This window comes from Salvelinus fontinalis, chromosome 3 (assembly GCF_029448725.1).
Source record: "Salvelinus fontinalis isolate EN_2023a chromosome 3, ASM2944872v1, whole genome shotgun sequence".
In the NCBI taxonomy this organism is placed as follows: domain Eukaryota; kingdom Metazoa; phylum Chordata; class Actinopteri; order Salmoniformes; family Salmonidae; genus Salvelinus; species Salvelinus fontinalis.
The window spans coordinates 254,182-271,260 of record NC_074667.1 but is presented as its reverse complement, the minus strand read 5'-3'; the positions used below and the strand labels follow the sequence as shown (position 1 = coordinate 271,260).

Genomic DNA, 17,079 nt, shown 5'->3' with positions numbered 1-17,079 from the left:
CGACGCACCCACCCCTTTTGACACGCCCACTACTTTCCTTTTGACGCACCCACCCCTTTTGACACGCCCACTACTTTCCTTTCGACACACCCACTACTTTCCTTTCAACACACCCACCCCTTTCGACACGCCCACTACTTTCCTTTAAACTGATGGGCGATTCACGACATACAGTACCAGTCAAGAGTTTGGACACACCTACTACACCTTCCAGGGTTTTCCTTTATTTTTACTATTTTCTACATTGTAGAATAATAGTGAAGACATCAAAACTATGGAATCATGTAGGAAACAAACAAAAAAATATTTATTTATTTGAGATTCTTCAAAGTAGCCACTTAACATTCTCTCAACCAGCTTCATGAGGAATGCTTTTCCAACAGTCTTAAAGAAGGTCCCACATATGCTGAGCACTTGTTGGATGCTTTTCCTTCACTCTGCGGTCCAACTCATCCCAAACCATCTCAATTGGGTTGAGGTCAGGTGATTGTTTGTAAACAGGGTCGGGGATGACGCTTTGTTATTGTTTGAACTGCTGATCGGTGCTTTAAGTAAAAAATGTAAGATTGACAATCTAATGTTGAAAATGGTTTGATTTGACAGACTCCGCAATAATATAATGCAGCTACACATCTAGATAGATGGTAAAAACTGTTTGTGTTTTTCACACCATGTTCTCCTATTTCCACAGGTGACCTCACAAGGAGATTCCACAGGTGACCTCACAAGGAGATTCCACAGGTGACCTCACAAGGAGATTCCACAGGTGACCTCACAAGGAGATTCCACAGGTGACCTCACAAGGAGATTCCACAGGTGACCTCACAAGGAGATTCCACAGGTGACCTCACAAGGAGATTCCACAGGTGACCTCTCAAGGAGATTCCACAGGTGACCTCTCAAGGAGATTCCACAGGTGACCTCTCAAGGAGATTCCACAGGTGACCTCTCAAGGAGATTCCACAGTTGACCTCACAAGGAGATTCCACTGCTCTGGTGACAGGAAGAAGATCTGGTGTTATGACAACTCCAGATATGAGTTCTCTATTTTTTTCTTAACACTTATTTTTCTTAAAACTGCATTGTTGTTGAAGGGCTTGTAAGTAAGCATTTCACTGTAAGGTTTACACATGTTGTATTTGGCGCATGTGACAAATAACATTTGATTTGACACAGGAGAGAGACAGCTCCATTCAATAACCAGTTCTTATTGCTACTTTTACCAAGAAACATTCAAACTCTGCTGGGACAAAAATGAATCGAGAGGAGGGAGCGTTGATGGATGAAATTGAAAAGAGTTTATGGAATTTGACTGAGGACAATTTACGTTACCTTTGTGAACGTTATGGCCAAGATGCATCCGAAGTTAAAGGCATGGATCACCGCTCGCTGAGGCGTAAAATCATGGAGGAAATGTGGGACAATACGGATTCAATTAAATTGAAGGAGCAGGGAATGTCTTGGTTAGTCCAACTGAAGGAGGACATCAGGAGGATACTGGAGGAGGCTAGTGGTGCACCGTCGAGTCCCCTCCAGGCTGAGGATGCTGTAGAGTGGAGCGGAGAGGGAAGGGCTGGGTTACCTAGCAACGAGTTGGAGGCAGAGTCCGTGAGTCCCAGACAATCCAACGACGCTACAGACTGCGACGTGGAGGACGCGGATTGGTTACCTAGCAACAGACTGGAGGCGGAGTTATCTCCAGGAAGGCACACACTAGAGCAAAGAGTGAGAGGCGTGAGTATTTATTTTCCCAGTCGGAAAGGGAGTGTATTTTTTGTCCCAGTAAGAAAGGGAGTATTTATTTATTGTCCCAGTCGGAAAGGGAGTGTTTATTTATTGTCCCAGTCGGAAAGGGAATGTTTGTCCCAGTCGGAAAGGGAATGTTTGTCCCAGTCGGAAAGGGAGTGTTTATTTTCCCAGCCGGAAAGGGAGTGTTTATTTTCCCAGCCGGAAAGGGAGTGTTTATTTTTTGTCCCAGTAAGAAAGGGAGTATTTATTGTCTCAGTAAGAAAGGGAGTGTTTATTTTCCCAGCCGGAAAGGGAGTGTTTATTTTTTGTCCCAGTCGGAAAGGGAGTGTTTATTGTCCCAGTCGGAAAGGGAGTGTTTATTGTCCCAGTCGGAAAGGGAGTATTTCTTTTCCCAGTCAGTGTTTCTCAACAGTCCTTCATTGATTCCTCAACTTCCTTCTATAAAAGACATTGGAGGAGAATATCTGAGGATCTTCCTCTTGACCTTTCTCCCTTTTGAGAAGGAGGTTACATAATCGTGGATGAGGGGAATTTAAAGACTTTAAAATTAATTGACCGTTAGAAGAGCATTTCCCACCCTGATTAATTCCGTCTCTATTTTTGTGATTTACAGGACACGTCTCTCCCGAAGACCCTGTGTCGTGCCTCTCCCGGTAGCGCCTTAATTTTGGGTCTGAAGAGGATGTCTGTGCAGCTGATGGACTGCAGGAAAACACCGGGGAAGAAAACCCGCAAGAAAACCCACTCCTGTGCTCAGTGTGGGAAGAGTTTTGCCACAAAAGACATTCTGGAGCGACATCTGCTAACTCACACTGGAGAGAAACAGAAAAATATATGTGCTGAATGTGGGGGAGTATTCAGTACATTTTCCAGCCTTACCAGGCATCTGAAAACTCATACTGGAGAGAAATGTCATGTTTCTGAAACCACATGCTCTGAATGCGGAAAGACATTCAGTACACATTCCAGTCTTAGGAGACATCTGCTAACTCACACTGGAGAGAAACTGTACGTTTGCGCTCGTGGGAAGAATTTCAATGATCCAGGAAACTTGAAGAAACACATCTTTAGAACTCACTCAGGAGAACATTTTGAAGAGGAACCTTCCAAAAACAATGTTGGTTCCTCAGAACATGATGTGGCCGTGAAGAAACAAGTCCTTCATCCATGTTCTCACTGTGGTAAGAAGTTGTCAACCAAAACAAGACTAAAGATTCACCTGAAGACCCACACTGGAGACAAACCTCACGTCTGCCCCGACTGCGGGAAGAGTTTTGCTTTCTGTCCTTCCTTGACCAAACATCAGAAACTTTGTCATTCAGAGCACGGAGGAGTGAAACTGCACGAATGTTCAGTGTGTGGGAAAGTCTTTAATCAACCAGGAGCCTTGAGGTCCCATCAAAGAACCCACACTGGAGAGAAACCCCACCTCTGCTCCGACTGTGGGAAGAGTTTCTGTTTTCGTTCGTCTCTGAGAAGACATCAGGTACTCCACGCAGGAGACAGTGCGAAGCCCCACGTGTGCTCTGTCTGTGGGAAAGGCTTCAGAGATTCTGGATACTTAAAAAAACATCAATCTATCCATTCAGGAGAGAAACCTCACCTCTGCTCCAATTGTGGAAAAACTTTCACGTCCTTCCTTAGCTTAACAAGTCATTCCAAATCACATCGTCTAGATAGAGACCAATTCCAATGCCCTGAATGTAAGCGCCATTTCCCAACAAAGGAAAGGCTGTCAAGCCACCAGAGGACGCATACTGGTGAAAAGCCTTTCTGCTGCTCCCAATGCCACAAGCGCTTCTCTCATTCAAATAGTTATCAAAGGCACCTTCGTATGCACTCCGGTGAGAAACCCTTTGTGTGTCCTCTCTGTGGGAAGCGATTTAACGACTCTTCGAACCTTAGAACACATGTTAGAAGACATAAAGGAGAAAAGGTAGGAAAGACACAGGTCTCTGAGCCATGCCCTCACTGTGGGAAGAGGCTGGCTTCTAAGGCAGGGTTAGAGACTCACCTGCGGATCCACACTGGAGAGAAACCTCACCTCTGCGCCAACTGCGGCAAGCGCTTTACCTTCCTCTCCGCCTTAAGAAGACATCAGAAAACGCAGCACAGAGAGCAAGTAGCAAAGCCACACGTCTGTTCTGTCTGTGGGAAAGGCTTCGTGGAGTCTGGAGCGCTGAAGAAACATGTGGTGACCCACGAGGAGAAACAGCACCTTTGCTCCGATTGCGGGAAGAGTTTCAGGGTGCTTCAGGCCTTGTCGATTCATCAGAAAACCAAGCATCAGAAAACAAATGAGCAAGTAAGAGAGAACAATTCGTACCTCTGCCTTACTTGCGGCCAGGAATTCAATTCAAAGCATAGATTGGTAATCCACGAGAGAAAGCACACAGGAGAGAAACCTTACCAATGCTCCCAGTGTGGCAGGTGCTTCGCTGATAAGACTAACATGAGACGCCACCAGACGGTGCACACAGGAGAGAAACCGTTCCAATGCGCCGTCTGCGACATGAAGTTCTCTCAAGTCGCCTCTTTAATACGGCACCGGCTAATACACTCGGGTCAGAAACCGCACCACTGCACTTACTGCGACAAGAGTTTCTCTCAGTCGAACACGCTGAAAACGCACATACTAACCCACACCGGAGAGAAACCGTACCAGTGCCCCGACTGTGGGAAGGGTTTCACTGAAAAGAAAGCCATTAAGAAACACCAACGCGACACACACGGGACAGAAACACACAGCATCACACTGCTTTCTCATAGAGATTGAGTCAAGACCGGAGCCCTCGAGCAAAGCCGTACCAATGTCCTTACTGTAGAAAATGTTTCTCAGAGAAAAGAGCTCTTGTGAAAAACCAGAAGACACACAGGAGACAGCACCCCCTATTGTTTCATTTTGATCTGAAGGTTTAAGAATGTTGTAAAATAAACATGTGCTTTTTAAAATGTTTTTTTTCTCCACTTAGCCCCAATTGTGAGTCTGGTTTGGATACAGTCATGAATTTGAGCTCAGAACATTTTCTGGTCTTGAATGTGATGTTTATTTTTGTAGCTGTATAGATTAACCTCTCTGGCGCAGGCATGCTGCTAGCGACCCACCTTGACAACATCCGGTGAAATTGTAGAGTGCCAAATTCAAAATACAGAAATAGTCATAATAAACATTTATAAAAATACAAGTGTTATACATCGGCTTAAAGATTAACTTCTTGTTAGTCCAGCCGCTTTGTCAGATTTCAAAAAGGCTTTATGGCGAAAGCACACGATGCGATTATCTGAGGACAGCAGCCACTTACAAAAGCATACAAACATTTTCCAACAAAGTAGAGTAGTCACGAAAGTCAGAAATAGCGATAAAATCACTTACCTTTGAAAATCTTCATCTGGTTGCAGTCACAAGAGTCCCAGCTACACAATAAATGTTTGTTTTGTTCGATAAGGTCCCTCTTTATATCCCAAAAACTCTGTTGGCTCATTTTGTTCAGTAATCCACTGGCTCAAAGGCGCTCAAAACATGCAGACGAATACATCCTAATAGTACCGGTAAAGTTCGTCGAAAAACATGTCAAACGATGTTTATAATTAATCCTCAGGTTGTCAATTCTCTAAATAATCGATAGAATTTCAACTGGACAATATTCAATAGAAAGGAAAAACAACGGCCACGCAAGCAAAACAGTACTGCTTCCTCAGTCCACTGACAGAAAGGTCTCATTCTTCAGAAAACACGCCTGAAACAATGTCTAAAGATTGTTGACATCTAGTGGAAGCCATAGGAACTGCAATCTGGGTCCTAACCCATTAGATACTCAATAGGCATTCAAATGAAAACCACCCACATCAAAATAATCCCACTTCCTGGATGGATTTTCCTCAGGTTTTCGCCTGCCATATCACTTCTGTTATACTCACAGACATTATCTTAACAGTTTTGGAAACTTTAGAGTGTTTTCTATCCAAATCTACCAATTGTATGCATATCCTAGCTAGAGTAACAGGCAGTTTACTTTGGGCACGCTTGTCATCCAGACGTCAAAATACTGCCCCCAAGCCCAAAGAAGTTAATCATCTGGAAGCTAAAGTGGTCTCAAGTGGATAGAAACATGGATTTATATATTGATATTTCAATAATACTATTGCATTCATCTGCTGGTTTTTGGCACATTGCTCAATCATAAACATAAACATTCTAACCAAACTAGTGAAATCACCAGCAAACTGACCATCCTTTCTGAGCTGTATCATCATGACATGGGCGTTTACCCAGCGTGGGTAAAACAGATAATTTCATGGGTACGTGTATTAACTCAACAATCATCCTATTGAGTGTTAGGTTTTATGTAGCGATGCAGTGTGTCCATGTCCTCGATGAGGACATCTTCATTAGTTTTCTTCTCTCGCACCTCTTTACATGTGATAGGAAAGCATCCAACAGGAAGGTGGGATTACTGCCAGGAAACAGAGACAGTGGAGCATGTTCTGATACAGTGTGGTCAGTAGTAGAGAGACTGATACAGTGTGGTCAGTAGTAGAGAGACTGATACAGTGTGGTCAGTAGTAGGAGAGAGACTGATACAGTGTGGTCAGTAGGAGAGAGACTGATACAGTGTGGTCAGTAGGAGAGAGACTGATACAGTGTGGTCAGTAGGAGAGAGACTGATACAGTGTGGTCAGTAGGAGAGAGACTGATACACTGTGGTCAGTAGGAGAGAGACTGATAGTGTGGTCAGTAGTAGAGAGACTGATACAGTGTGGTCAGTAGTAGAGAGACTGATACAGTGTGGTCAGTAGTATAGAGAGACTGATACAGTGTGGTCAGTAGGAGAGAGACTGATACAGTGTGGTCAGTAGTAGAGAGACTGATACACTGTGGTCAGTAGTAGAGACTGATACAGTGTGGTCGGTAGTAGAGAGACTGATACAGTGTGGTCAGTAGGAGAGAGACTGATACAGTGTGGCCAGTAGGAGAGAGACTGATACAGTGTGGCCAGTAGTAGAGAGACTGATACAGTGTGGTCAGTAGGAGAGAGACTGATACAGTGTGGTCAGTAGTAGAGAGACTGATACTGTGTGGTCAGCAGGAGAGAGACTGATACAGTGTGGTCAGTAGGAGAGAGACTGATACAGTGTGGTCAGTAGGAGAGAGACTGATACAGTGTGGTCAGTAGTAGAGACTGATACAGTGTGGTCAGTAGTAGAGACTGATACAGTGTGGTCAGTAGTAGAGAGACTGATATAGTGTGGTCAGTAGTAGAGAGACTGATACAGTGTGGTCAGAAGGAGAGAGACTGATACAGTGTGGTCAGTAGTAGAGAGACTGATACAGTGTGGTCAGTAGTAGGAGAGAGACTGATACAGTGTGGTCAGTAGGAGAGAGACTGATACAGTGTGGTCAGTAGGAGAGAGACTGATACAGTGTGGTCAGTAGTAGAGACTGATACAGTGTGGTCAGTAGTAGAGACTGATACAGTGTGGTCAGTAGTAGAGACTGATACAGTGTGGTCAGTAGTAGAGACTGATACAGTGTGGTCAGTAGTAGAGACTGATACAGTGTGGTCAGTAGTAGAGACTGATACAGTGTGGTCAGTAGTAGAGACTGATACAGTGTGGTCAGTAGTAGAGAGACTGATACAGTGTGGTCAGTAGTAGAGAGACTGATAAAGTGTGGTCAGTAGGAGAGAGACTGATACAGTGTGGTCAGTAGTAGAGAGACTGATACAGTGTGGTCAGTAGTAGAGAGACTGATACAGTGTAGTCAGTAGTAGGAGAGAGACTGATACAGTGTGGTCAGTAGGAGAGAGACTGATACAGTGTGGTCAGTAGGAGAGAGACTGATACAGTGTGGTCAGTAGGAGAGAGACTGATACAGTGTGGTCAGTAGGAGAGAGACTGATACAGTGTGGTCAGTAGAGAGACTGATACAGTGTGGTCAGTAGTAGAGAGACTGATACAGTGTGGTCAGTAGTAGAGAGACTGATACAGTGTGGTCAGTAGTAGAGACTGATACAGTGTGGTCAGTAGTAGAGAGACTGATACAGTGTGGTCAGTAGTAGAGAGACTGATACAGTGTGGTCAGTAGGAGTGAGACTGATACAGTGTGGTCAGTAGTAGAGAGACTGATACAGTGTGGTCAGTAGTAGGAGAGAGACTGATACAGTGTGGTCAGTAGTAGGAGAGAGACTGATACAGTGTGGTCAGTAGGAGAGAGACTGATACAGTGTGGTCAGTAGTAGGAGAGAGACTGATACAGTGTGGTCAGTAGGAGAGAGACTGATACAGTGTGGTCAGTAGTAGAGACTGATACAGTGTGGTCAGTAGTAGAGACTGATACAGTGTGGTCAGTAGTAGAGACTGATACAGTGTGGTCAGTAGTAGAGACTGATACAGTGTGGTCAGTAGTAGAGACTGATACAGTGTGGTCAGTAGTAGAGAGACTGATACAGTGTGGTCAGTAGTAGAGAGACTGATACAGTGTGGTCAGTAGTAGAGAGACTGATAAAGTGTGGTCAGTAGGAGAGAGACTGATACAGTGTAGTCAGTAGTAGAGAGACTGATACAGTGTGGTCAGTAGTAGAGAGACTGATACAGTGTGGTCAGTAGTAGAGAGACTGATACAGTGTGGTCAGTAGTAGAGAGACTGATAGTGTAGTCAGTAGTAGGAGAGAGACTGATACAGTGTGGTCAGTAGGAGAGAGACTGATACAGTGTGGTCAGTAGGAGAGAGACTGATACAGTGTGGTCAGTAGAGAGACTGATACAGTGTGGTCAGTAGAGAGACTGATACAGTGTGGTCAGTAGAGAGACTGATACAGTGTGGTCAGTAGTAGAGAGACTGATACAGTGTGGTCAGTAGTAGAGAGACTGATACAGTGTGGTCAGTAGTAGAGAGACTGATACAGTGTGGTCAGTAGTAGAGAGACTGATACAGTGTGGTCAGTAGTAGAGAGACTGATACAGTGTGGTCAGTAGTAGAGAGACTGATACAGTGTGGTCAGTAGTAGAGAGACTGATACAGTGTGGTCAGTAGTAGAGAGACTGATACAGTGTGGTCAGTAGGAGTGAGACTGATACAGTGTGGTCAGTAGTAGAGAGACTGATACAGTGTGGTCAGTAGTAGAGAGACTGATACAGTGTGGTCAGTAGTAGAGAGACTGATACAGTGTGGTCAGTAGTAGGAGAGAGACTGATACAGTGTCGTCAGTAGTAGGAGAGAGACTGATACAGTGTGGTCAGTAGGAGAGAGACTGATACAGTGTGGTCAGTAGTAGGAGAGAGACTGATACAGTGTGGTCAGTAGTAGGAGAGAGACTGATACAGTGTGGTCAGTAGGAGAGAGACTGATACAGTGTGGTCAGTAGGAGAGAGACTGATACAGTGTGGTCAGTAGGAGAGAGACTGATACAGTGTGGTCAGTAGTAGGAGAGAGACTGATACAGTGTGGTCAGTAGTAGGAGAGAGACTGAGAGTGTGGTCAGTAGTAGGAGAGAGACTGATAGTGTTGTCAGTAGTAGGAGAGACTGATACAGTATGGTCAGTAGTGGAGAGACTGATACAGTGTGGTCAGTAGGAGAGAGACTGATACAGTGTGGTCAGTAGGAGAGAGACTGATACAGTGTGGTCGGTAACAGAGAGACTGATACAGTGTGGTCAGTTGGATGTCATTAGGTGAATGCACCAATTTGTAAGTCGCTCTGGATAAGAGCGTCTGCTAAATGACTTAAATGTAAATGTAAATGTAGGAGAGAGACTGATACAGTGTGGTCAGTAGTAGAGACTGATACAGTGTGGTCAGTAGTAGAGACTGATACAGTGTGGTCAGTAGCAGAGATACTGATACAGTGTGGTCAGTAGGAGAGACTGATGCAGTGTGTTCAGTAGTAGAGAGACTGATGCAGTGTGGTCAGTAGTAGAGAGACTGATACAGTGTGGTCAGTAGTAGAGAGACTGATACAGTGTGGTCAGTAGTAGAGAGACTGATACAGTGTGGTCAGTAGTAGAGAGACTGATACAGTGTGGTCAGTAGTAGAGAGACTGATACAGTGTGGTCAGTAGTAGAGAGACTGATACAGTGTGGTCAGTAGTAGAGACTGATACAGTGTGGTCAGTAGCAGAGAGACTGATACAGTGTGGTCGGTAGTAGAGAGACTGATACAGTGTGGTCGGTAGGAGAGAGACTGATACAGTGTGGTCAGTAGTAAGAGAGAGACTTATACAGTGTGGTCAGTATTAGAGAGACTGATACAGTGTGGTCAGTAGGAGAGAGACTGATACAGTGTTGTCAGTAGTAAAGAGACTGATACGGTGTGGTCAGTAGGAGAGAGACTGATACAGTGTGGTCAGTAATAGAGAGACTGATACAGTGTGGTCAGTAGTAGAGAGACTGATACAGTGTGGTCAGTAGTAGAGAGACTGATACAGTGTGGTCAGTAGTAGAGAGACTGATACAGTGTGGTCAGTAGGAGAGAGACTGATACAGTGTGGTCGGTAGTAGAGACTGATACAGTGTGGTCAGTAGTAGTAGAGAGACTGATACAGTGTGGTCAGTAGGAGAGAGACTGATACAGTGTGGTCAGTAGTAGAGAGACTGATAGTGTGGTCAGTAGTAGAGAGACTGATAGTGTGGTCAGTAGGAGAGAGACTGATACAGTGTGGTCAGTAGTAGAGACCTATACAGTGTGGTCAGTAGGAGAGAGACTGATACATTGTGGTCAGTAGTAGAGAGACTGATACAGTGTGGTCAGTAGGAGAGACTGATACAGTGTGGTCAGTAGGAGAGAGACTGATACAGTGTGGTCAGTAGTAGGAGAGAGACTGATACAGTGTGGTCAGTAGTAGGAGAGAGACTGATACAGTGTGGTCAGTAGTAGAGAGACTGATACAGTGTGGTCAGTAGTAGGAGAGAGACTGATACAGTGTGGTCAGTAGTAGGAGAGAGACTGATACAGTGTGGTCAGTAGTAGAGACTGATACAGTGTGGTCAGTAGGAGAGAGACTGATACAGTGTGGTCAGTAGTAGAGAGACTGATACAGTGTGGTCAGTAGGAGAGAGACTGATACAGTGTGGTCAGTAGTAGAGAGACTGATACAGTGTGGTCAGTAGTAGTAGAGAGACTGATACAGTGTGGTCAGTAGTAGAGAGACTGATACAGTGTGGTCAGTAGTAGTAGAGAGACTGATACAGTGTGGTCAGTAGTAGAGAGACTGATACAGTGTGGTCAGTAGTAGAGAGACTGATACAGTGTGGTCAGTAGTAGAGAGACTGATACAGTGTGGTCAGTAGTAGTAGAGAGACTGATACAGTGTGGTCAGTAGTAGAGAGACTGATACAGTGTGGTCAGTAGTAGAGACTGATACAGTGTGGTCGGTAGTAGAGAGACTGATACAGTGTGGTCAGTAGTAGAGAGACTGTTACAGTGTGGTCAGTAGTAGTAGAGAGACTGATACAGTGTGGTCAGTAGGAGAGAGACTGATACAGTGTGGTCAGTAGTAGAGAGACTGATACAGTGTGGTCAGTAGTAGAGAGACTGATACAGTGTGGTCAGTAGTAGAGAGACTGATACAGTGTGGTCAGTATTAGAGAGACTGATACAGTGTGGTCAGTAGTAGTAGAGAGACTGATACAGTGTGGTCAGTAGTAAGAGAGACTGATACAGTGTGGTCAGTAGTAGTAGAGAGACTGATACAGTGTGGTCAGTAGTAGAGAGACTGATACAGTGTGGTCAGTAGGAGAGAGACTGATACAGTGTGGTCAGTAGTAGAGAGACTGATACAGTGTGGTCAGTAGTAGAGAGACTGATACAGTGTGGTCAGTATTAGAGAGACTGATACAGTGTGGTCAGTAGGAGAGAGACTGATACAGTGTGGTCAGTAGTAGTAGAGAGACTGATACAGTGTGGTCAGTAGTAAGAGAGACTGATACAGTGTGGTCAGTAGTAAGAGAGACTGATACAGTGTGGTCAGTATTAGAGAAACTGATACAGTGTGGTCAGTAGGAGAGAGACTGATACAGTGTGGTCAGTAGTAGTAGAGAGACTGATACAGTGTGGTCAGTAGTAGTAGAGAGACTGATACAGTGTGGTCAGTAGTAGAGAGACTGATACAATGTGGTCAGTAGTAGAGAGACTGATACAGTGTGGTCAGTAGTAGAGAGACTGATACAGTGTGGTCAGTAGTAGAGAGACTGATACAGTGTGGTCAGTAGTAGAGAGACTGATACAGCGTGGTCAGTAGTAGAGAGACTGATACAGCGTGGTCAGTAGGAGAGAGACTTATACAGTGTGGTCAGTAGTAGAGAGACTGATACAGTGTGGTCAGTAGTAGTAGAGAGACTGATACAGTGTGGTCAGTAGGAGAGAGACTGATACAGTGTGGTCAGTAGTAGAGACTGATACAGTGTGGTCGGTAGTAGAGAGACTGATACAGTGTGGTCAGTAGTAGAGAGACTGATACAGTATGGTCAGTAGTAGTAGAGAGACTGATACAGTGTGGTCAGTAGTAGAGAGACTGATACAGTGTGGTCAGTAGTAGAGAGACTGATACAGTGTGGTCAGTAGTAGAGAGACTGATACAGTGTGGTCAGTAGTAGAGAGACTGATGCAGTGTGGTCAGTAGGAGAGAGACTGATACAGTGTGGTCAGTAGTAGTAGAGAGACTGATACAGTGTGGTCAGTAGGAGAGAGACTGATACAGTGTGGTCAGTAGTAGAGAGACTGATACAGTGTGGTCAGTAGTAGAGAGACTGATACAGTGTGGTCAGTAGTAGAGAGACTGATACAGTGTGGTCAGTAGTAGAGAGACTGATACAGTGTGGTCAGTAGTAGAGAGACTGATACAGTGTGGTCAGTATTAGAGAGACTGATACAGTGTGGTCAGTAGGAGAGAGACTGATACAGTGTGGTCAGTAGTAGTAGAGAGACTGATACAGTGTGGTCAGTAGTAAGAGAGACTGATACAGTGTGGTCAGTATTAGAGAGACTGATACAGTGTGGTCAGTATTAGAGAGACTGATACAGTGTGGTCAGTAGGAGAGACTGATACAGTGTGGTCAGTAGGAGAGACTGATACAGTGTGGTCAGTAGGAGAGACTGATACAGTGTGGTCAGTAGGAGAGACTGATACAGTGTGGTCAGTAGGAGAGAGACTGATACAGTGTGGTCAGTAGGAGAGAGACTGATACAGTGTGGTCAGTAGGAGAGAGACTGATGCAGTGTGGTCAGTAGGAGAGAGACTGATGCAGTGTGGTCAGTAGTAGAGAGACTGATACAGTGTGGTCAGTAGTAGAGAGACTGATACAGTGTTGTCAGTAGTAGAGAGACTGATACAGTGTGGTCAGTAGTAGAGAGACTGATACAGTGTGGTCAGTAGTAGTAGAGAGACTGATACAGTGTGGTCAGTAGGAGAGAGACTGATACAGTGTGGTCAGTAGGAGAGAGACTGATACAGTGTGGTCAGTAGTAGTAGAGAGACTGATACAGTGTGGTCAGTAGGAGAGAGACTGATACAGTGTGGTCAGTAATAGTAGAGAGACTGATACAGTGTGGTCAGTAGGAGAGAGACTGATACAGTGTGGTCAGTAGGAGAGACTGATACAGTGTGGTCAGTAGTAGGAGAGACTGATACAGTGTGGTCAGTAGTAGGATAGACTGATACAGTGTGGTCAGTAGTAGAGAGACTGATACAGTGTGGTCGGTAGTAGAGAGACTGATACAGTGTGGTCGGTAGGAGAGAGACTGATACAGTGTGGTCGGTAGTAGAGACTGATACAGTGTGGTCAGTAGTAGTAGAGAGACTGATACAGTGTGGTCAGTAGTAGAGAGACTGATACAGTGTGGTCGGTAGTAGAGAGACTGATACAGTGTGGTCAGTAGTAGAGAGACTGATACAGTGTGGTCAGTAGTGGAGAGACTGATACAGTGTGGTCAGTAGTAGAGAGACTGATACAGTGTGGTCAGTAGTAGAGAGACTGATACAGTGTGGTCAGTAGTAGAGAGACTGATACAGTGTGGTCAGTAGGAGAGAGACTTATATAGTGTGGTCAGTCTCTCTCCATACCCCCCCCCCCCCCCCCCCCCTCCCTTTGACAGAGGAGATCAAATGTTGCCGTTTTAAAGTAAGTTGATTGCAATTCTACACATTTTGATATGAGACAGAGAAGATTTTGCAATTTTATATCTAATTCCATGGAATTCTACTCATTTTGACATGGGACAGAGAGAAGATTTTGCACTTTGATATGGAATTCTTCACATTTTGACATGGGACAGAGAAAGCCACTTGCTGTTTTACAGCAAATTTTCTTTTACACGTTTTACCATCGGGTGGAGAGAGATGTTTGCTGTTTTTAATATAATATTTGAGTGACTAACAAAATCAATGGGGGTCCCAGCGGTCGATAATTCGCCCACGATTACAAGAAGTTTAGATAGCTGGTTAGACTAATTTACAGATCTAAAAAATGTTAGCTGACATGGGCTAGTTGAGGGACTGACATAACAGGAGAAAAACTGCTGAGTTTATAAAATATCTATAAAATATCCAAATGTCACCTTGTGTGACATACTATTCTAACTCTCAACAGGAAGTTGATACCCCGATTGAGCCCCCCCCTCCCCCAAAAAATCTTACACAAATAAATTTAAAAAAACATTTGTTTTGGAAATTGATGGGCCAGGAGTTGCTTATCCCTGTTGTACATGAACAGTGGAGTCAGAGTGACCAGATGCAACCTGGACTCATGGGTAGACGTAACATAGTAAATGGAAACAGTCCAATTAGTATGATATGGTACATATTAATTTGTGGATATCCATTATCCATTTCTTATATGTCCCGATTTAAAATCCGTATGATGTGTTACGAATGGAAATTAGTACAATATGTTATGAATGTTAATTTGCAAAATATGTTATACACTTAAAGGTTATGGTTAGGTAATGGTTAGCTAACATGCAAAGTAGCTAAAAAGTAGTAATTAGTTGAAATGTTGCTAAAATGCTAAAATGCTGTCTGTGATGAAATTCGAACACGCAACCTTTGAGTTGCTAGATGTTATTGTACATTTTTGCCTGTAACCATACCAAAACGTAACATATCATACTAATTTGAGTGTTCCCGGATTTACATTCACTATGTTACGTCTAATCTATGCGGCCAGGCTGCCAGACGTGGGCTGGTTCTGATTCATTGTATTTCTGAAGAACAGAAGAAAATTGCACAAGGACTCGCAACCATCGCAAATTCCCAAGTAACGTGCTTTGAACTTCAGATTATTTTCTTGAGGTATTCAGCCTCAACTGCCAAAGACACCCAGGAGATGATTCCTTTAACAGGGACCCTACTCTGGTGTGGTTGGTGCCCGTTGCCTGAGATGATTCCTTTAACAGGGACCCTACTCTGGTGTGGTTGGTGCCCGTTGCCTGAGATGATTCCTTTAACAGGGACCCTACTCTGGTGTGGTTGGTGCCCGTTGCCTGAGATGATTCCTTTAACAGGGACCCTACTCTGGTGTGATTGGTGCCCGTTGCCTGAGATGATTCCTTTAACAGGGACCCTACTCTGGTGTGATTGGTGCTTGTTGCCTGAGATGATTCCTTTAACAGGGACCCTACTCTGGTGTGGTTGGTGCCCGTTGCCTGAGATGATTCCTTTAACAGGGACCCTACTCTGGTGTGATTGGTGCCCGTTGCCTGAGATGATTCCTTTAACAGGGACCCTACTCTGGTGTGATTGGTGCCCGTTGCCTGAGATGATTCCTTTAACAGGGACCCTACTCTGGTGTGATTGGTGCCCGTTGCCTGAGATGATTCCTTTAACAGGGACCCTACTCTGGTGTGATTGGTGCCCGTTGCCTGAGATGATTCCTTTAACAGGGACCCTACTCTGGTGTGATTGGTGCTTGTTGCCTGAGATGATTCCTTTAACAGGGACCCTACTCTGGTGTGATTGGTGCCCGTTGCCTGAGATGATTCCTTTAACAGGGACCCTACTCTGGTGTGATTGGTGCCCGTTGCCTGAGATGATTCCTTTAACAGGGACCCTACTCTGGTGTGATTGGTGCCCGTTGCCTGAGATGATTACTTTAACAGGGACCCTACTCTGGTGTGGTTGGTGCTTGTTGCCTGAGATGATTCCTTTAACAGGGACCCTACTCTGGTGTGATTGGTGCCCGTTGCCTGAGATGATTCCTTTAACAGGGACCCTACTCTGGTGTGATTGGTGCCCGTTGCCTGAGATGATTACTTTAACAGGGACCCTACTCTGGTGTGGTTGGTGCCCGTTGCCTGAGATGATTGGAGAACAGTAATACACATGAAACTAAAAGAGAAAGATGTATATGTGATGGGATGTATAGACATTATGGACAGAATGCGGAAAGAATATTTTGTAGATCTAGAATTCGTAGGATAGAGTACTATATGTACAGCAATAGTTGAATAGAATACCGTATGTACATCTGAAATGAGTGTTCCCTTATTAAAGTGAGGCGGAAGGGTTTGTTTCATGATTAACAACTCATGGTGTGATTGTGGTAATGTGCAGGAACTCAAGTCCTTCTGTTCTCCGGATCTGAAATACCTCACCATCTTATGCCGAACGCATTACTTCACGAAAATGGTTTTATTTGGTCGTCGTCACTGCCGTGTATATTCCCTCCCCAAGCCGACGCCGCAACGACTCTCAAGGAACTACACTGGACTATTTGCAAACTGGAAACCGCATATCCTGAGGCCGCATTCATTGTTGGGATTTAAAACCGTTTGACAGGCAGCTCAATCCTGCAGTTGAGATAATTTGAACAGCAAATTTATGAAATTAAACATTCATTTTGTTTGCCATATTTTATCATCTCAAACAATGCTATTTATCAGACTCACATATTTTTAAACACCCAGTCAAAGATGGTTGAAAACCAGGAAGTGAACGTGAGCAAAACCAAACCTCATTTACCACAAATGTTTTTGTACTAATTGTGTATACAATGGGAAATTATAAGGTTGTAATGTAATTTAAGGATGATTAAATTACTAATATGTTGTTGTTTTACAATTTTAAAGAACTCTTTAAAAATATGCTCTACCAGGTGGTTGAGTTGCCCATTAAAGGAATGCTATTAAGTCAAAACTAGTGATAATGGGACAATGGAGAAATATTTTTACGGGATCTTTTTGTCTGTGCAAGTACAACAATCCTTTCAAATCCATATCTTTATTTACAGTCTCCCTGTTATCTTCAATATGTTTCACAACATCATTCAGTACATGTCATTTTTCTGGTATTCTAAGCATATACAGTGCATTCGGAAAGTATTCAGACCTCTTGACTTTC

The 17,079-nt window shown here is 44.2% G+C and overlaps 1 protein-coding gene across 2 annotated transcripts in view; it reads left to right on the top strand.

Annotated features, from left to right (window-relative positions):
- The window catches only part of LOC129835428 (oocyte zinc finger protein XlCOF6-like), a 7,881-nt gene extending 3,190 nt beyond the window's left edge, over window positions 1-4,691 (top strand). For both annotated transcript variants that reach the window (XM_055901079.1, XM_055901072.1), the window contains 2 exons: window positions 692-1,734; window positions 2,363-4,691. In XM_055901079.1, the coding sequence (XP_055757054.1) occupies window positions 1,255-1,734; window positions 2,363-4,525 (2,643 nt within the window). In that variant the 5' untranslated portion in view covers window positions 692-1,254 and the 3' untranslated portion in view covers window positions 4,526-4,691. The remainder of the gene's footprint in view (window positions 1-691; window positions 1,735-2,362) is intronic.
- Window positions 4,692-17,079: the final 12,388 nt, after the last annotated feature.